We start from the raw sequence: 21861 nt of genomic DNA on the forward strand, positions 1-21861 counted from the left end.
AATGAGGTGTGTGTGTGTGTGTGTGTGTGTGTGTGTGTGTGTGTGTGTGTGTGTGTGTGTGTGTGTGTGTGTGTGTGTACCCAGAACCCTGTGGGTACAAACATTCCAACCAAAATCAGTAAATTGTCTGCCCCTGGAGTTCAGTGCGCGCACACGCACACACACACACACACACACACACACACACACACACACACACACACACACACACACACACACACACACACACACACACACACACACACACACACACACACACACACACACACAATGTTCCAAAGTGGGGGGCAGGAATTCCAAACTCTCCAAACTCATTCCAAAAGCGGAGGAATTCTAAAAAACGTTCCATCGATTCTGAGGGGGATAATTCCTGAAGTATTGAAAGTGCTGAGTGGACAAAAACAACACTGAAAGAGAGCAAGAGAGAAAGAAAGCGTGGGATAGAGAGAGTGAGAGACAGAGAGAAAGAGAAAGAGAAAGAGAAAGAGAGAGAGAGAGAGAGAGAGAAGAGAGAGAGAGAGAGAGAGAGAGAGAGAGAGAGAGAGAGAGAGAGAGAGAGAGAGAGAGAGAGAGAGAGAAGAGACATGGGGAGAGAGAGAAATAAAGAAAGCGAGAGAAAAATAAAGAGAGAAATAGATGTCATATAACAGTCAATGTATGCTAGTGAACTCTGCAAACACATCCAAATATCACACATTTGGACACAGGCACTGTCACACACACACACACACACACACACACACACACACGTACACACACACACACACACAAACTCTTGAACTTCCACATAATCAACACACAGCATATAAACAGCCAGTAAACAACAGGCTGTGTTGTTGCCATACTAGCGTAGGTGGCCGCGCTGTGCTCCTACCAGATGGAAAACTAATGTGATCTATGTGCTGTCTGCCAGCTAACACTGTGTGTGTCTGTGTGTGTGTGTGTGTCAGTGTGTGTGTGTGTGTGTGTGTGTGTCTGTGTCTGTGTCTGTGTCTGTGTGTGTCTGTGTGTGTGTGTGTGTGTGGCCGTTTACAACGCAAAGGTTGCCGTTTACAACGCAGTATGTCTCTCCACTCTGCTCTCTGGAGCAGAATCCTGGACCCCATACCGCCGGCACATCACCAACCTGGATGCCTTCCACATCCGTTGCCTACAAAGGATCCTCAGCCTGACCTGGGAAGATCAAGTCCCTCACACAGACATCCTCAACAACACCAACTCAATCTGTATGGCCGCAGCTGTGGCCAAAAAACATCTTCGCTGGATAGGGCACACCATACGTATGCCTGACCACCGCCTGCCCCGCCAAGTCCGCTATGGCCAACTGAGAGGAGCAAAGCTGCTGGAGGCCAAAAGAGACGCTTTAAGGACTACACCAGGGACCTCCTAAAGTGTGCAAACATCACGCAGCTTGAAACTCTGGCACTCGACAGATCAGCCTGGCAAGTCACTTGTGCCACTGCAGTTTCCCAAATACACCAAACGAACCAAGACCAAAGATCTGAGAGGCGCACGCAACGACACCAGCGGGCGGCTGGCATCCCCCAGGTATCTGGCTTCCCTTGCGCCATCTGTGGACGGGTGTGCGGCTCAAGGATCAGACTCAACGCCCACGAGAAGTGGCACCAGCGGCAGTGTCACTGAACCCCCCTTCACCCCCATCCCTGGAGCAAGCGCCGTCATCGAACACGATGGACAGCTAAGAGTGTGTGTGTGTGTGTGTGTCTGTGTGTGTGTGTGTAATGGCAAGTAACGTGGAGTTCCACTCATATTTTCATCCAACCCTCAAATGGCTCCGTTGCACAAGTGACCGGTCATTTGTCACCGAACACATCCAGGAGTTAGTCTTCTGGACCCGTTCCAAACCAAAAAGCACAACAACCACTATCCGCCTTGCCTATGCACTTTTGCACTTTGTAAAGACTTGGAATGATGTCCAGAGGTGGTGTAGAGGTCCCCAACTCTGGATCCACATGTTCTACAGCTGGCCTGGGATACAATCTTACCAAAACATGTTCTACTGTGTCTCCCATACTACTAATACTACTATTGCTACTACTACTGTCTGCCAATACCACTACCACTGCTACTAATACTGCTGCTACTACTACTGTCTGCCAATACTGCTGCTACTGCCACTACTACTGCTACTAATACTGCTGCTACTACTACTGTCTGCCACTACTACTGCTACTAATACTGCTGCTACTACTACTGTCTGCCACTACTACTGCTACTAATACTGCTGCTACTACTACTGTCTGCCAATACTGCTGCTACTGCCACTACTACTAATACTGCTGCTACTACTACTGTCTGCCACTACTAATGCTACTAATACTGCTGCTACTACTACTACTGTCTGCCACTACTACTGTCTGCCACTACTACTGTCTGCCGCTACTACTGTCTGCTGCTACTACTACTGTCTGCCACTACTACTGCTACCAATACTGCTGCCACTACTACTGCTACTAATACTGCTACTAATACTGCTGCTACTACTACTGCTACTACCACTGCTTCTATCTGCTACTACTACTGCTACTACTGTCTGCCACTACTACTGCTACCAATACTGCTGCTACTACTACTACTACTACTACTACTACTACTACTACTGTCTGCCACTACTACTGCTACTAATACTGCTGCTACTACTACTGCTACCAATACTGCTGCTGCTACTACTACTACTACTACTACTACTACTACTACTACTACTACTACTACTACTGCTGCTGCTACTACTACTACTACTACAACTACTACTACTACTACCACTACTGTCTGCCAATACTACTGCTACTAATACTGCTGCTGCTACTACTACTACTACTACTACTACCACTGCTTCTATCTGCTACTACTACTACCACTGCTACTATCTGCCAATACTACTGCTACTGCTGCTACTACTACTACCACCACTGCTACTATCTGCCAATACTACTGCTACTGCTACTAGTACTACTACAAATACTGCAACTATTACTATTACTACTACTACTATGTGGTGCTGAATTTCCCTCGGGATCAATAAAGTATACTGCTGCTGCTACTACCATTACTGCTACCACTACCATCGGACATGGCCAGTTAGCCTTCGGGAGAGGTGTTAGTTGGACAATGCCTAGGCTAACCGGTCATGTCCGCTTCCATTCATTGTGCTAAGCTAGGCTAACGTGCAGCCAGATAGCTTTCTACTGAACGCACAGAGAAGAAACTGGTATCTATCTATTTGTCTCTCTCTGGAGAAGACCCACAATGTTGACGCGTTCCTTTAAAGGGGAACTCCAACATTTTGGGAAATTCGCTTATTTAACATCTTCCCTGGAGTTAGACAAGAAGATACATACCTTTTTTGTCTCTGTGCGTGCATTTTAGCTTTGGGAATAGACGCTCCGTTAGCATAGCTTAGCTTCATCACTGGAAGTGAGGCAGGACAGTAGCCTTACAGTGCCTTACAGTGTATTGCAAGGTCTGACATTGACCAAACGTGATATGCATGACCTTGGTGGGCTCTAGGTCAACTCCTGAAAAGGGGGTCAATGTCAGACTTTGCAATCAAAAGTTAGGGGGCTAATAACCCTTGCCATAATTTCAGTGCGCCCCCTAACTTTTGATTGCAAGGTCTGACATTGACCCCCTTTTCAGGAGTTGACCTAGAGCCCACCAAGGTCATGCATATCAAATTTGGTCAATGTCAGACCTTGCAATACACTGTAAGGCACTGTAAGGCTACTGTCCTGCCTCACTTCCAGTGATGAAGCTAAGCTATGCTAACGGAGCGTCTATTCCCAAAGCTAAAATGCACGCACAGAGACAAAAAAGGTATGTATCTTCTTGTCTAACTCCAGGGAAGATGTTAAATAAGCTAATTTCCCAAAATGTTGGAGTTCCCCTTTAAGTATGTACAGTAAGTGGCCATTGTGAGGCGACATCCATATGTGTCGGCAAGACTGGATACCCCGAGTGTTGGGGTCTTTCAGTCGCTAGTGACCCATTCTAACCTCAAGAACACCCGGCCCTCTAGCCATAAGACAGAGAACAGAGGAAACAGAGGTTTTTAGATATAATGGAAAGGGTTCCTCGCTACACATTTTTCATTTTTCAAATTCCGTTCGTTCTCCAGACCATAATTTCTTCAAGGTTTTGGTCTGTGTTGAATATGATGAAGGTTGATAGCGGCTGAGGAAACAAAGGCCACGTCACTCTGCAACATTACTGAGAACAACCCATGTGTTAAATGACAACTACACACAGCCGGCAATAACTTTCCATATTTCTGCAAACTTTTTTAAAGACCAGAAAAAAAAGTACAGAAGAAAAAAAAACACAAGTGCTTGTTCTATCCTATTCTATCTATCCTAATCTACCCTATTATATATGTTTTACTCTATTTATCCTATTTCTTCTGTTCTATTTTGTTCTATTATAATCTATCCTATCATATTCTAGTAACATTTGTCCACTATATTATATTATATCAAGTTCAAGTTTGTTTATTATTTGTCACAACAAAATACAATACTTTATAATGAAATGCTTGTTTCTCTATGAGAGTGTGCTACATACAGTAAAAAGAAAGTAAGTATAAAAAATAAAAATAAAAGTAATTAAGAAGTAAGTAAAGGAATGTTCAGTCAATATACAACAATACAGAGTAAAATTTTTGTGATATCTTACTGTGTATTGTTTCAGTTAACAAACGTTGCCATCTTATTTATATTGAAACATATTTTTTAATAAATTGTATAGTACATTTTGCTCTGGTAATCCACTGGAAATCCACCCCTCTGATGGGATCAAGATAATCCAGTTTTTTGGGATCAAATTGATCCCAATCCTGTGTTGTGGGTTTGAAATACCCGTTTTGAAGATTTGATCCAGATTAAAGCTTGGATTTGATTTCCTGATCTGATCGGATATCAAAGTGATCCTGATCCTGTTTTTTTTTGGTTTTGAACTACCCACAATCTAAATCTGATCCGATCAGATAGGGATTAAATGTTTTGAACTCCTGGGCCCTGGGGATAGAAGCTCCTTCTGAGTCCGTCTGTACTGGCCATGAGACTCCGGTAGCGATTGCCTGACCGCAGCAGTTCAAAGAGGCAGTCGTTTGGGTGGCTGGAGTCCTATTCTATCCCATCGTATCCATCATATTCTATTCTATTCTATTATGTCCTATTGTATCCCATCATATCATATCCTATACTATTCTATCTAGGGATGTCCGATATTATCGGCCAATATCGGCATTAAAATGTGATATCGGAAAATATCGGTATCGGTTTAAATTTAAATTTACATTTACCCAGGCAAGCAAGTAAGAACAAATTCTGATTTTATTTATCGTCAAAAGTATGCATAATGTTGTGTTAATTCCACAACAAGAGATATGTAATGTTAATTACCTGAAATTATTCCGTTTTTTGGGGGGGGGGGGGGGGGGGGGGAACCCTGCATCTATCGGTATCGGTTGATATCGGTATCGGAAATTAAGAGTTGGACAATATCAGTATATCGGTATCGGTAAAAAAGCCAATATCGAGCATCCCTAATTCTATCCTATTTTCTCTATCCTATTATATCCTATCCTCTTATTTTATATCCTATTATATCCCATTTCTTTTCTATCCTATTTTTTCTATCCTATTTTATTCTATCCTAAATGTCTGAGTTAGGTTACATAGTTTGTTCTGTACTGGCAAAAGTCCTAAATGCGAATGGAAAAAGTCAAGTGAGATGAGCTGAGATAGATGTGTGTAACAGCCACCTTGATTCTAGACAGTCTTGATCAGAAAAAACCAACTGACCATGAAATTCTATTCCTTCATAATTACTCTGATATCAATATGCCGGGGGTTAGGGTTCAGGACTGGGTTTGATTTTAGGATTTTAGCTTACTTACACAGACACACAACACACGCACACACACCGCAGAAATCAATTCCAGCTTCTGTTCCATCTCCTTGGAGAGAACTTCCGTAGAGGTTAAACACTGGGACCTGTGTGTGTGTGTGTGTGTGTGTGTGTGTGTGTGTGTGTGTGTGTGTGTGTGTGTGTGTGTGTGTGTGTGTGTGTGTGTGTGTGTGTGTGTGTGTCGGTTGAAGTTGGGATTAAATAAAACAATACAGCCACTTTTCTAAGGAGAAGACGGGCAATCAGGAAATTACCTCCGCTGTCCAGAAGAATCTGAAGGCAGGGGGCCAAACACACACAGACACACACACACACACACTATCATATAGAGACACAAGAATCCCTCTCTCTCTGATGTGTATTATTAGTGTCAAATTGTGATTCGGTCTGTGGTTTAGAACCAAGACCCATTCTCTTTCCTATTATCCATTCATACTCGTACCCCATGGGGCTGAGATGCTGTGTGTAGTGTGTGTGTTTACCAGTGTCTGTGTGTAGTGTGTGTGTTTACCAGTGTGTGTGCGTCTGTCCACACAGGTGGACAGTTTGTTTCATTTCATCTCTATTTTCTTCCTCTCCTTTTCCCCTCCTCTGACTAGTCCTTCTTCCCAATCACTCTATCCTCCTCCTCCTCCTCCCCTTCACTCTCTCCTCCTCTCCCTCTCTTCACTCTCTACCCCTCTCCTCCTCCTCTCCTTCACTCTCTCCCTCTCTTCCTCCTCTCCCTCTCTTCACTCTCTACCCCTCTCCTTCACTCATCATCTCCTCCTCTCCTTCACTCCTCCTCATTCGCTGTAACCTCGCCTTCACTCCCTCTCCTCCTCCTCTATTCCGTTGGTCATGGATCAATGGTACCTCCCCAGTTCCCAGCCCCCTCTGAATATCACACACACACACACACACACACACACACACACACACACACACACACACACACACACACACACACACACACAAATAAAACACACACTTTGAAATAAAACAGAGGCACAGACACACTCAGACATGTACCCACAGACATACAGCCACTGACATACAGTATACAATAATAGAAATGTAGAGACAGACATACAGCCACTCACATACAGTACAACATGTATATGTGGGGATCAATAAAGGAATATCTTATCTTATCTTATCATGGCCCTGAGATGCTTCTAAATTATGTGTATGAACAGACCAATCACTTTCTAATGGTGTATGAACGGACCAATCACTTTCCAATGGTGTATGAACGGACCAATCACTTTCTAATGGTGTATGAACGGACCAATCAGTTTCTAATGGTGTATGAAGGGACCAATCCCTTTCTAATGGTGTATGAAGGGACCAATCAGTTTCTAATGGTGTATGAACGGACCAATCAGTTTCTAATGGTGTATGAAGGGACCAATCCCTTTCTAATGGTGTATGAAGGGACCAATCCCTTTCTAATGGTGTATGAACGGACCAATCCCTTTCTAATGGTGTATGAACGGACCAATCAGTTTCCAATGGTGTATGAACGGACCAATCAGTTTCCAATGGTGTATGAACGGACCAATCACTTTCCAATGGTGTATGAACGGACCAATCAGTTTCCAATGGTGTATGAACGGACCAATCACTTTCTAATGGTGTATGAACAGACCAATCACTTTCCAATGGTGTATGAACGGACCAATCACTTTCCAATGGTGTATGAACAGACCAATCACTTTCCAATGGTGTATGAACAGACCAATCAGTTTCTAATGGTGTATGAAGGGACCAATCAGTTTCTAATGGTGTATGAACAGACCAATCAGTTTCTAATGGTGTATGAAGGGACCAATCCCTTTCTAATGGTGTATGAACGGACCAATCAGTTTCTAATGGTGTATGAACGGACCAATCCCTTTCTAATGGTGTATGAACGGACCAATCCCTTTCTAATGGTGTATGAAGGGACCAATCCCTTTCTAATGGTGTATGAACGGACCAATCCCTTTCTAATGGTGTATGAAGGGACCAATCCCTTTCTAATGGTGTATGAACGGACCAATCACTTTCCAATGGTGTATGAACGGACCAATCAGTTTCCAATGGTGTATGAACGGACCAATCACTTTCTAATGGTGTATGAACAGACCAATCACTTTCCAATGGTGTATGAACGGACCAATCACTTTCCAATGGTGTATGAACGGACCAATCAGTTTCTAATGGTGTATGAAGGGACCAATCAGTTTCTAATGGTGTATGAACAGACCAATCAGTTTCTAATGGTGTATGAAGGGACCAATCCCTTTCTAATGGTGTATGAAGGGACCAATCAGTTTCTAATGGTGTATGAACAGACCAATCACTTTCCAATGATGTATGAACAGACCAATCACTTTTCAATGGTGTATGAACAGACCAATCACTTTCCAATGATGTATGAACGGACCAATCACTTTCTAATGGTGTATGAACGGACCAATCACTTTTCAATGGTGTATGAACAGACCAATCACTTTCTAATGGTGTATGAACAGACCAATCACTTTCTAATGGTGTATGAACGGACCAATCACTTTCCAATGGTGTATGAACGGACCAATCAGTTTATAATGGTGTATGAACAGACCAATCACTTTCCAATGGTGTATGAATGGACCAATCAGTTTCCAATGGTGTATGAACGGACCAATCAGTTTCTAATGGTGTATGAACGGACCAATCCCTTTCTAATGGTGTATGAACGGACCAATCCCTTTCTAATGGTGTATGAACGGACCAATCAGTTTCTAATGGTGTATGAACAGACCAATCACTTTCCAATGATGTATGAACAGACCAATCACTTTTCAATGGTGTATGAACAGACCAATCACTTTCCAATGATGTATGAACGGACCAATCACTTTCTAATGGTGTATGAACGGACCAATCACTTTTCAATGGTGTATGAACAGACCAATCCCTTTCTAATGGTGTATGAACGGACCAATCACTTTCTAATGGTGTATGAACGGACCAATCACTTTCTAATGGTGTATGAAGGGACCAATCAGTTTCTAATGGTGTATGAAGGGACCAATCCCTTTCTAATGGTGTATGAACGGACCAATCACTTTCTAATGGTGTATGAAGGGACCAATCCCTTTCTAATGGTGTATGAAGGGACCAATCCCTTTCTAATGGTGTATGAACGGACCAATCAGTTTCTAATGGTGTATGAACGGACCAATCCCTTTCTAATGGTGTATGAAGGGACCAATCCCTTTCTAATGGTGTATGAACGGACCAATCAGTTTCTAATGGTGTATGAACGGACCAATCCCTTTCTAATGGTGTATGAACAGACCAATCACTTTCTAATGGTGTATGAATGGACCAATCACTTTCTAATGGTGTATGAACGGACCAATCACTTTCTAATGGTGTATGAACGGACCAATCAGTTTCTAATGGTGTATGAATGGACCAATCACTTTCTAATGGTGTATGCACGGACCAATCCCTTTCCAATGGTGTATGAACGGACCAATCACTTTCCAATGGTGTATGAATGGACCAATCAGTTTCCAATGGTGTATGAACGGACCAATCACTTTCTAATGGTGTATGAACAGACCAATCACTTTCCAATGGTGTATGAACGGACCAATCACTTTCCAATGGTGTATGAACGGACCAATCAGTTTCTAATGGTGTATGAAGGGACCAATCAGTTTCTAATGGTGTATGAACAGACCAATCAGTTTTTAATGGTGTATGAAGGGACCAATCCCTTTCTAATGGTGTATGAAGGGACCAATCAGTTTCTAATGGTGTATGAACAGACCAATCACTTTCTAATGGTGTATGAACGGACCAATCACTTTCCAATGGTGTATGAACGGACCAATCACTTTCTAATGGTGTATGAACGGACCAATCAGTTTCTAATGGTGTATGAAGGGACCAATCCCTTTCTAATGGTGTATGAAGGGACCAATCAGTTTCTAATGGTGTATGAACGGACCAATCAGTTTCTAATGGTGTATGAAGGGACCAATCCCTTTCTAATGGTGTATGAAGGGACCAATCCCTTTCTAATGGTGTATGAACGGACCAATCCCTTTCTAATGGTGTATGAACGGACCAATCAGTTTCCAATGGTGTATGAACGGACCAATCAGTTTCCAATGGTGTATGAACGGACCAATCACTTTCCAATGGTGTATGAACGGACCAATCAGTTTCCAATGGTGTATGAACGGACCAATCACTTTCTAATGGTGTATGAACAGACCAATCACTTTCCAATGGTGTATGAACGGACCAATCACTTTCCAATGGTGTATGAACAGACCAATCACTTTCCAATGGTGTATGAACAGACCAATCAGTTTCTAATGGTGTATGAAGGGACCAATCAGTTTCTAATGGTGTATGAACAGACCAATCAGTTTCTAATGGTGTATGAAGGGACCAATCCCTTTCTAATGGTGTATGAACGGACCAATCAGTTTCTAATGGTGTATGAACGGACCAATCCCTTTCTAATGGTGTATGAACGGACCAATCCCTTTCTAATGGTGTATGAAGGGACCAATCCCTTTCTAATGGTGTATGAACGGACCAATCCCTTTCTAATGGTGTATGAAGGGACCAATCCCTTTCTAATGGTGTATGAACGGACCAATCACTTTCCAATGGTGTATGAACGGACCAATCAGTTTCCAATGGTGTATGAACGGACCAATCACTTTCTAATGGTGTATGAACAGACCAATCACTTTCCAATGGTGTATGAACGGACCAATCACTTTCCAATGGTGTATGAACGGACCAATCAGTTTCTAATGGTGTATGAAGGGACCAATCAGTTTCTAATGGTGTATGAACAGACCAATCAGTTTCTAATGGTGTATGAAGGGACCAATCCCTTTCTAATGGTGTATGAAGGGACCAATCAGTTTCTAATGGTGTATGAACAGACCAATCACTTTCCAATGATGTATGAACAGACCAATCACTTTTCAATGGTGTATGAACAGACCAATCACTTTCCAATGATGTATGAACGGACCAATCACTTTCTAATGGTGTATGAACGGACCAATCACTTTTCAATGGTGTATGAACAGACCAATCACTTTCTAATGGTGTATGAACAGACCAATCACTTTCTAATGGTGTATGAACGGACCAATCACTTTCCAATGGTGTATGAACGGACCAATCAGTTTATAATGGTGTATGAACAGACCAATCACTTTCCAATGGTGTATGAATGGACCAATCAGTTTCCAATGGTGTATGAACGGACCAATCAGTTTCTAATGGTGTATGAACGGACCAATCCCTTTCTAATGGTGTATGAACGGACCAATCCCTTTCTAATGGTGTATGAACGGACCAATCAGTTTCTAATGGTGTATGAACAGACCAATCACTTTCCAATGATGTATGAACAGACCAATCACTTTTCAATGGTGTATGAACAGACCAATCACTTTCCAATGATGTATGAACGGACCAATCACTTTCTAATGGTGTATGAACGGACCAATCACTTTTCAATGGTGTATGAACAGACCAATCCCTTTCTAATGGTGTATGAACGGACCAATCACTTTCTAATGGTGTATGAACGGACCAATCACTTTCTAATGGTGTATGAAGGGACCAATCAGTTTCTAATGGTGTATGAAGGGACCAATCCCTTTCTAATGGTGTATGAACGGACCAATCACTTTCTAATGGTGTATGAAGGGACCAATCCCTTTCTAATGGTGTATGAAGGGACCAATCCCTTTCTAATGGTGTATGAACGGACCAATCAGTTTCTAATGGTGTATGAACGGACCAATCCCTTTCTAATGGTGTATGAAGGGACCAATCCCTTTCTAATGGTGTATGAACGGACCAATCAGTTTCTAATGGTGTATGAACGGACCAATCCCTTTCTAATGGTGTATGAACAGACCAATCACTTTCTAATGGTGTATGAATGGACCAATCACTTTCTAATGGTGTATGAACGGACCAATCACTTTCTAATGGTGTATGAACGGACCAATCAGTTTCTAATGGTGTATGAATGGACCAATCACTTTCTAATGGTGTATGCACGGACCAATCCCTTTCCAATGGTGTATGAACGGACCAATCACTTTCCAATGGTGTATGAATGGACCAATCAGTTTCCAATGGTGTATGAACGGACCAATCACTTTCTAATGGTGTATGAACAGACCAATCACTTTCCAATGGTGTATGAACGGACCAATCACTTTCCAATGGTGTATGAACGGACCAATCAGTTTCTAATGGTGTATGAAGGGACCAATCAGTTTCTAATGGTGTATGAACAGACCAATCAGTTTTTAATGGTGTATGAAGGGACCAATCCCTTTCTAATGGTGTATGAAGGGACCAATCAGTTTCTAATGGTGTATGAACAGACCAATCACTTTCCAATGATGTATGAACAGACCAATCACTTTTCAATGGTGTATGAACAGACCAATCACTTTCCAATGATGTATGAACGGACCAATCACTTTCTAATGGTGTATGAACGGACCAATCACTTTTCAATGGTGTATGAACAGACCAATCACTTTCTAATGGTGTATGAACAGACCAATCACTTTCTAATGGTGTATGAACGGACCAATCACTTTCCAATGGTGTATGAACGGACCAATCAGTTTATAATGGTGTATGAACGGACCAATCAGTTTCCAATGGTGTATGAACGGACCAATCAGTTTCCAATGGTGTATGAACGGACCAATCAGTTTCTAATGGTGTATGAACGGACCAATCCCTTTCTAATGGTGTATGAAGGGACCAATCCCTTTCTAATGGTGTATGAACGGACCAATCAGTTTCTAATGGTGTATGAACAGACCAATCACTTTCCAATGATGTATGAACAGACCAATCACTTTTCAATGGTGTATGAACAGACCAATCACTTTCCAATGATGTATGAACGGACCAATCACTTTCTAATGGTGTATGAACGGACCAATCACTTTTCAATGGTGTATGAACGGACCAATCACTTTCCAATGGTGTATGAACGGACCAATCAGTTTCTAATGGTGTATGAACGGACCAATCCCTTTCTAATGGTGTATGAACGGACCAATCCCTTTCTAATGGTGTATGAACGGACCAATCACTTTCTAATGGTGTATGAACGGACCAATCACTTTCTAATGGTGTATGAACGGACCAATCACTTTCTAATGGTGTATGAACGGACCAATTCCTTTCCAATGGTGTATGAACAGACCAATCCCTTTCCAATGGTGTATGAACGGACCAATCACTTTCTAATGGTGTATGAACGGACCAATCCCTTTCCAATGGGGTTTGTGTCAACAGGAACTTGTCTGCCTTACCTTTCAAGTGGAAAGCTGACTCAGTAGGCAAGCAGGGATATCGTATGTTATTGGTATCTTATTGATGTCTTATCGTATCTCTGTCCGGGGTTAAGGGATCGTCTCTTCTCTTCTCTTATTAGTGTCTTATCTTATCTCTGTACAGGATTATCTTATCTAGATGCCATCTCCCTCGCTCTGTGATCATCTCCTCTGACCTTGCCAGATGGTAATCCTACTACTCACTCTCCTCATCACGGTAATCACTCAGCTGTTTGGTCTGGCGTTGTGGTTTCTACGGTTACGCATGCGGTGGTATTAAGTTGCACGACAGCGGCGCGCCTTCCTGTCTGCTTAAAAACACACATAGACACACACACACACACAGTCGCACAACTACACACATACATCCGCTCTCACAATCACATGAAGCTTATGCCACACAAACGTGTACAACTGCGCACATACTTGGTTGAATATGCCCCGCCCCCCACACACACACACACACACACGCACACACACACTTGCTCAACCCAACACACTCCTATCCGGATGCAGACTGGACGCTCAGGGTCGTGGTCATCAATACCCATGACCTTTGACTTTCACCTCTGTTCTGATTTCTCGCTGGGGGAAGGGAGGAAGTGTGTGTGTGTGTGTGTGTGTGCGTGTGCGTGTGCGTGTGCGTGTGTGTGCGTGTGCGTGTGCGTGCGTGTGCGTGTGCGTGTGTGTGTGTGCGTGTGTGCGTGTACCTGAGATGCAGGTCCTCTGAGTATTTGAGACAGGCGTAGATGAACTCTTTGAGCTGACAGTAGACCTTGGGGACGAACTCTGAGAAAGGCAGCTTCTTAGGGAAGGGCAGCTGTAATGAGAGAGAGAGGGGTGGAGAGTGGCCGTCACATGGAGCTCAACAGACGTCATGTATGTGTTACGACACTACACGTCACTGGCATACTCAGGAGCTACTGGCATATACATGTCACTACATGTCTGCATGTCACCTGCCGTCCGAGGCTCCGACGCCGTCAACCTCTTCAAGACCCATCTCAAAAGCCACCTGTTCAAACTTGCCTTCTCGCAACACGGTGCTGCTCCCAAGTAGCTTTGTGATTATAAAAAGTCATGGGGCCAGGGGGTAATAATGGAGGATTCTGATTACATAAAAGTTTGAATTACGTCTTTTGCTTTGGATTTGTTCAAACCTGATCTATGCCCCAGCACTCTCATAGACGCACCTTTTCCAGTTCAGCATCTTGCAGGGGAAACTGGGAGGTGTACTGACGGAACTCCTGCTCTGTTGCCACGGGGATGGAACTGTAGTTATCCTGGTCCAAGGCATGTCTATAAGAGGAGAGGAGAGGAGGGGAAGCGGGTAAAGAAGAGAAGAGAAGAAGGGTGAAGAGAAGAGAAGAAGGGTGAAGAGAAGAGAAGAGAAGAAGGGTGAAGAGAAGAAGGGTGAAGAGAAGAGAAGAGAAGAGAAGAGAAGAGAAGAGAAGAACAAATAATCATTATATGGCCATTATATAAATCTTCATTTAATTAAATTCACTTTACTCTTTTTAAATTCCAGTGGAATATAATTCAGTTCAACACAAGGCTGCCTTCCCTGCACCACAGGGATGTACCGTGCAGCATCGCAGCGCTCTCCTCTCCCGTTTAAAACTGATTTATTCTCCCTTCATCATCTATGATGCACTGAGGTCAAGAGGAATGCCTGCGATGTCATTAAGGGGTCCGACACACACACACACCCCCCTCAGGGGGCCAGTATACTGTGTGTGGCTTGCCACCCCCCCCCCGCCCCCCCCCCCCCGCCCCCCCCCCCCCCCCCCGCTGGAGGTCCGAGCGTGGCGTTCCAGCGCTCCGTAGAAAGGCCGTGAACCAGAGCACCTCGCTCTCTAACAATACAACATTCCTGTGGCTCCCCACTGCTCCCTGTGTGTGTTTATGTGTGTACATGAGTATCCACATGCGTGTGTGTGTGTGTGTGTGTACGTACGTACGTACATGTGCGAGTGTATGTGTGTCCGTTCTGGAAGTATTCAAAATCCCACTGGTGTGAGCTAAAACAATAGACTGGCACTCAAAACCACACAAACACACACGCACACACACACACACACATGGGGGTTGCCACCAGCGCTGCCCATTCTAGGAAGCAGGGAATGTTCCGGATGTTGTTTAAAGCACTTCCTCCCCGTGATGCTCGTAAAACTTCAAAACCACAATGTTTCCCACCAGCTAACGCTCTGTGTGTGTGTGTGTGTGTGTGTGTGTGTGTGTGTGTGTGTGTGTGTGTGTGTGTGAGAGATGTTCCCACAACCTAACGGCGCCCTTATGACCTCTAGAAAAAGGGAAGGTCAGGCCACGACATATATATAAATACACACACACACACCAGAGCCTTACAAGTTCAGTACAGTGTAATGACAACACGACGGTAGGTCTGTGTGTGTGTGGTTCCCACAAACTAATAGCGACCTCATGACCTCTCAGTGCCTTAGGGGGCTCCACCTGGCCTAAGGGTCCTACCAGCCCCCCTAACGGATCCAGAGGATTAACGCAAATTCAACCAACCAACACAATATCAATCAATCAAATTAATCAAAATGTACATCGTCAAACTGTATTCCTGTAAGCGCATGGAAAAGAGCAGGTGACGAGTCTGTGTGTGTGTGTGCGTGTGTGTGTGTGTGGCCTGTAGGTCTCACCTGAAGGTCAGGTTCCACTTCTTCAGCAGGATCTCTCCGTACTGCTCCCTCATCTCCAACAGCATGTCAAACAGCTGAGACACCTGGAACCCGTAACCCTGGAGACCACAAACAACAACATCAGACACGACAGGATACGACCAGATACGATACAATCAACAACTTATAAGCCTGGACAGAGGGAGGAGAAACTATTAGCAATAGGAACATATACATTATTTACATAGAAATGTTGATAGAACCTTGATAGAAAGGTTAAATTCGCTAGACCATGGATTCCATTGTTGGAGGAAAGAGATAGATTCTAGTTGGAATTTGTTTGTTTGCAGCAGAGAGGTGGGGAGAGGAGAGAAGTAGGAGAGTGAGGAGAGGTGAGGAGAGAAGTAGGGAGAGAAGAGGAGATAAGTCGGGAGAGAAGAAGAGGAGAGGTGAGGAGAGAAGTAGGGAGAGAGAGAGGAGAGGTGAGGAGAGAAGTATGGAGAGGTGAGGAGAGGTGAGGAGAGAAGTAGGAGAGGAAAAGAGGAGAGGTGAGGAGAGAAGTAGGGAGAGGAGAGGAGGAGAGGTGAGGAGAGAAGTGATTGATTGATTGATTGAAAACTTTATTAACAGATTGCAGAATGGGTACACTACAGTACAGCTCAATACACACAATTGTTAAGGGGATGCAGACCAGAGAAAGACTTTCGTCTTGTTTACATCAGGGTCCCCCATTTTCAATTCATCAGGACATATATGACATACATGACATACAGATATTCAGTACTGCTACATCTATACATTTATGACATACCAGATTTGCAAATACAGTACTGTTTGTGATACAGAAGGAGTCAAGAAAAGGGAGTATATACATTTGACGTAGAAACTGTACATTGGAGGAGGTTGGGTGGGGTTGTGTGGGGGGGTTGGGTACATTGGGATATTGTCAACCATACTGGGTAATTTACATTGGAGGTGGTTGGGGGGGGGGGGGGGAGACACTGTACAAACAAGCAAAATTGTACATTGGACTATTGACAAAACCATACTAGGTAAATGACTGTACATTGGAGGGGGTTGGGTTAGGACATTTACAGGGGCCAGTTTTGAATTGCAGTCTCCCGTAGGTGTCCCTTGAGAGTGGTTTTGAAAGTGGGTAGTAATCCACATTCCTTTACAGCTTTGGGTAGGGCGTTCCACATTGATGTGGCATAATTGCGAAACGTGTTTAGTCCTTTATTTGAGCCGAATCTGGGTTTAACATGATTTGTGGCGCTCCCTCTGGTGTTGTGACCGTGGTATTCACTGACCTTTGGGAAGTATTTTGACATGTACATGGGTACCTTGGTCGTGTAGTGTATCTTGTAGACCAGGCCCATTGCAAATTGCTGTACTCTGTCGTCTACTCTAAGCCATCCTAGGTTGTCAAAGTGGGCAGGGGTGAGGTGGGTTCTAGGAGTAAGGTCAAGCAGTAGTCTGACCAGTTTGTTTTGAGATGTTTGTAATTTTGTTTTTAGCGCCTTTGAGGTGCTTTGGTACCATGAGGTGCAAGCATAGTCGTAGTACCCTTGAATGAGTGCTCCTGCCAGAGTCTTCAGGGTATTCTTGTTTACCAGAGAGGAGATCCGGTACAAGAATAGAGTTCGTTGGTTGACTTTTTTTATTACACTGGATGCCATTTTGTCACAGGAGAGATTAGCCTCTAGGATGGAACCCAGGTAGGTAATTTCATCTTTCCTTGTGACAATATTGTCACCCACTGTAACTGAGAAGCAGTCGGTCTTGCTGAGTTTGTTATTTGAACCGAAGAGAATGGACTCTGTTTTGCCCATGTGTAATGATAGTTTGTTATCAGCGAGCCATATGCAGATTTTGCCTAGTTCCGAGCTGAGGGTTTTTTCAACCTGTAACTTATTCTTGTCAGAGACCAGCAGGGCTGAGTCGTCCGCAAACAGGAACAAGTTGCAGTCACAAGCTGACGACATGTCATTTGCATAAATTAGGAACAGTAGCGGTCCTAGTATGCTTCCTTGTGGAACACCACAGCTCACTGTGAGGGGGGGGGATAGGGTACCGTTTACCTCCACCATCTGTTCCCTCCCCTCAAGGTAGGATTGCATCCAGCTCACTGATAGACTATCAAAACCAATTGCTTTTAGCTTGTCAATCAGAATGGAGTGATTGACAGTGTCGAAGGCCTTTTGTAGGTCCAGCATGACCATGCCGCAGTATTTGCCTGCGTCCACCTCTTGTTTGATGTGGTCATTCAAATAGAGAAGGCATGTGTCAGTGGAGTGGGATGTTCTGAAGCCAGATTGGAATTCGTAGATTAGATTTTTTTCCGCTAGGTACTTTTCGACCTGTTCGTAGACTATTTTTTCCATGACTTTCGAGATGGAGGTGAGAATAGAAACAGGGCGGTAGTTGCCTGGGTCTAATTTGCTGCCCTTTTTGTGCAGAGGGGTCAACCTCGCAATTTTGAAGTCCTTGGGGACGTGTCCCTGTTTTATGGAGAGGTTTATTATGTGTGTGATGACTGGGGTGATGGCGGCTGCTGAGTCTCTGAGGAATTTGGAGGGGATGTTGTCATGGCCAGTGGCCTTGTTAGGTTGGAGGGCACTCAGTTTATTGAGTACCTCATCTGTTGTTACCATTTCCAGCTTGAAGTCGTCCTTGCGGACCCCTAGGTTTTTGTAGTAAATGTGTTCTACCCCATAAAGCCCTGAGTGGGAGGGTAGTTTGTTTACCAGTGTTGTGGCTATGTTTGTGAAGAAAATGTTTAAGTAATTGGCTACATCCAGCTAGTCTGTGATGAGCGTGTTGTCCGTTTTTATGTTTATGTTTGAGAATCTGGTTTTAAGTTTTTTACTGCATCCTAGTTGATTATTGAGTAATTTCCAAAGTTCACATGGTTTGTTTTTGTTTTCCTCAGTTTTATCATGGAGTTTACGTCGTTTCTTAGTCGGTTTCTTTCTAGTTTGAGTTCAGTCACGTGGGCTTGGAGTTCACTGCTCGTGCTTTTGGTAAGCTTTGACTGACTTTTTCGAAACTCAGAGCATTTTTTGTCTCTGGTTTTCATAGCGGCCAGTATTTCGGAGTGCATCCACGGCTCAGTGCAATTTTTTACCCTGGTGGTTCTTAGGGGGGCCATGTCAGATAAGAAGAGGAGAGAAGTAGGGAGAGAAGAAGAGGTGAGGAGAGAAGTAGGGAGAGAAGAAGAGGAGAGGTGAGGAGAGAAGTAGGGAGAGAAGGAGAGGTGAGGAGAGAAGTAGGGAGAGAAGGAGAGGTGAGGAGAGAAGTAGGGAGAGAAGGAGAGGTGAGGAGAGAAGTAGGGAGAGGAGAAGAGGAGAGGTGAGGAGAGAAGTAGGGAGAGGAGAAGAGGAGAGGTGAGGAGAGAAGAAGAGAAGAGGAGAGGTGAGGAGAGAAGGAGAGGAGAGAAGTAGGGAGAGAAGAAGAGGAGAGGTGAGGAGAGAAGTAGGGAGAGAAGAAGAGGAGAGGTGAGGAGAGAAGTAGGGAGAGGAGAATAGGAGAGGTGAGGAGAGAAGTAGGGAGAGGAGAAGAGGAGAGAAGAGAGGTAGGGAGAGAAGAAGAGGAGAGGTGAGGAGAGAAGTAGGGAGAGGAGAAGAGGAGAGGAGAGGAGAGAAGTAGGGAGATGAGAGTGGAGAGAAGTAGGGAGAGAAGTAGATGAGGTGAGGAGAGAAGTAGGGAGAGAAGAAGAGGAGAGGTGAGGAGAGAAGAAGATGAGGTGAGGAGAGAAGTAGGGAGAGAAGAAGAGGAGAGGAGAGAGGTAGGGAGAGAAAAAGAGGAGAGGAGAGAAGTACAGAAAGAAGAAGAGAGGATATAAATAGGGAGATAAGTTGGAAGAGTGTGTCATACATACCGACACACACACACACACAAACAGTCAGGACAGATACCTGTAGTGTGTCAGCAAAGAGAACGATGAGGTTCTTCAAATCCAGGACCAGGTCCGGGTCATCACAGTATGACTAGAGAGAGAGAAAGAGATTGAATGTGTGTCTGTGTGTCCACAGTCAGCGATAGGCTCGGACAGTGTGTGTGTTGTGTGTTAAGAATGAGAGGAATAGAATAGTTTTCAATGTTTCACGTTAGAGCTTGCATAAAATAATGAACTAACCTCTAGACTGCTCCAATTAATAACCGTGTTTGTGTGTGTGTCTCTGTGTGTGTGTGTGTGTGTGTGTGTGTGTGTGTGTGTGTGTGTGTGTGTGTGTGTGTGTGTGTGTGTGTGTGTGTGTGTGTGTGTGTGTGTCTCTGTGTGTTCTTACAGAGTGTGTGCGCAGGGCAGCGATGCTCTTGGACAGTGTGTGTGTGTGTGTGTGTGTGTTCTTACAGAGTGTGTGCGCAGGGCAGCGATGCTCTTGGACAGTGTGTGTGTGTGTGTGTGTGTGTGTGTGTGTGTGTGTGTGTGTGTGTGTGTGTGTGTGTGTGTGTGTGTGTGTGTGTGTGTGTGTTCTTACAGAGTGTGTGCGCAGGGCAGCGATGGTCTTGGACAGTGTGTGTGTGTGTGTGTGTGTGTGTGTGTGTGTGTTCTTACAGAGTGTGTGCGCAGGGCAGCGATGGTCTTGGACAGTGTGTGTGTGTGTGTGTGTGTTCTTACAGAGTGTGTCTGCAGGGCAGCGATGGTCTTGGACAGTGTGTGTGTGTGTGTGTGTTCTTACAGAGTGTGTCTGCAGGGCAGCGATGGTCTTGGACAGTGTGTGTGTGTGTGTGTGTGTGTGTGTGTGTGTGTGTGTGTGTGTGTGTGTGTGTGTGTGTGTGTGTGTGTGTTCTTACAGAGTGTGTGCGCAGGGCAGTGATGGTCTTGGACAGTGTGTGTGTGTGTGTGTGTGTGTGTGTGTGTGTGTGTGTGTGTGTGTGTGTGTGTTCTTACAGAGTGTGTGCGCAGGGCAGTGATGGTCTTGGACAGTGTGTGTGTGTGTGTGTGTGTGTGTGTGTGTTCTTACAGAGTGTGTGCGCAGGGCAGTGATGGTCTTGGACAGTGTGTGTGTGTGTGTGTGTGTGTGTGTGTGTGTGTGTGTGTGTGTGTGTGTGTGTGTGTGTGTGTGTGTGTGTTCTTACAGAGTGTGTGCGCAGGGCAGCGATGCTCTTGGACAGTGTGTGTGTGTGTGTGTGTGTGTGTGTGTGTGTGTGTTCTTACAGAGTGTGTCTGCAGGGCAGCGATGGTCTTGGACAGTGTGTGTGTGTGTGTGTGTTCTTACAGAGTGTGTCTGCAGGGCAGCGATGCTCTTGGACAGTGTGTGTGTGTGTTCTTACAGAGTGTGTGCGCAGGCAGGGCAGCGATGGTCTTGGACAGTGTGTGTGTGTGTGTGTGTGTTCTTACAGAGTGTGTCTGCAGGGCAGCGATGCTCTTGGACAGTGTGTGTGTGTGTGTGTGTGTGTGTGTGTGTGTGTGTGTTCTTACAGAGTGTGTGCGCAGGGCAGCAATGGTCTTGGACAGTGTGTGTGTGTGTGTGTGTGTGTGTGTGTGTGTGTGTGTGTGTGTGTGTGTGTGTGTGTGTGTGTGTGTGTGTGTGTGTGTGTGTGTGTGTGTGTGTGTTCTTACAGAGTGTGTCTGCAGGGCAGCGATGCTCTTGGACAGTGTGTGTGTGTGTGTGTGTGTGTTCTTACAGAGTGTGTGCGCAGGGCAGCGATGGTCTTGGACAGTGTGTGTGTGTGTGTGTGTGTGTGTGTGTGTGTGTGTGTGTGTGTGTGTGTGTGTGTGTGTGTGTGTGTGTGTGTGTGTGTTCTTACAGAGTGTGTGCGCAGGGCAGCGATGCTCTTGGACAGGGCCAGCTCCCACAGCTCCTCTACATAGGCCCTGTTCACCAGGCCCTGCGTGGTGTGAAGGATGTGGTCCTCTACCACAAAGAACCTGGGGGGGGGGGGGGAAGAGAGAGAGAGAGAGAGAGAGAGAG

The 21861-nt window shown here is 44.7% G+C and overlaps 1 protein-coding gene across 1 annotated transcript in view; it reads right to left on the bottom strand.

The window, feature by feature from the left end:
• Nucleotides 1-21861, bottom strand: part of exoc6b (exocyst complex component 6B) — a gene marked incomplete at its 3' end in the record, with an annotated part of 249105 nt that overhangs the window by 107528 nt on the left and 119716 nt on the right. The window contains exons 9-13 of the mRNA XM_084332506.1: nucleotides 21698-21818; nucleotides 19861-19932; nucleotides 15965-16062; nucleotides 14489-14594; nucleotides 14006-14115 (exon numbers count right to left, since the gene is read on the bottom strand). Of these exons, the coding sequence (XP_084188632.1) occupies nucleotides 14006-14115; nucleotides 14489-14594; nucleotides 15965-16062; nucleotides 19861-19932; nucleotides 21698-21818 (507 nt within the window). The remainder of the gene's footprint in view (nucleotides 1-14005; nucleotides 14116-14488; nucleotides 14595-15964; nucleotides 16063-19860; nucleotides 19933-21697; nucleotides 21819-21861) is intronic.

Source organism: Notolepis coatsorum, assembly GCF_963971535.1.
Source record: "Notolepis coatsorum genome assembly, chromosome: 1".
In the NCBI taxonomy this organism is placed as follows: Eukaryota; Metazoa; Chordata; class Actinopteri; order Aulopiformes; family Paralepididae; genus Notolepis; species Notolepis coatsorum.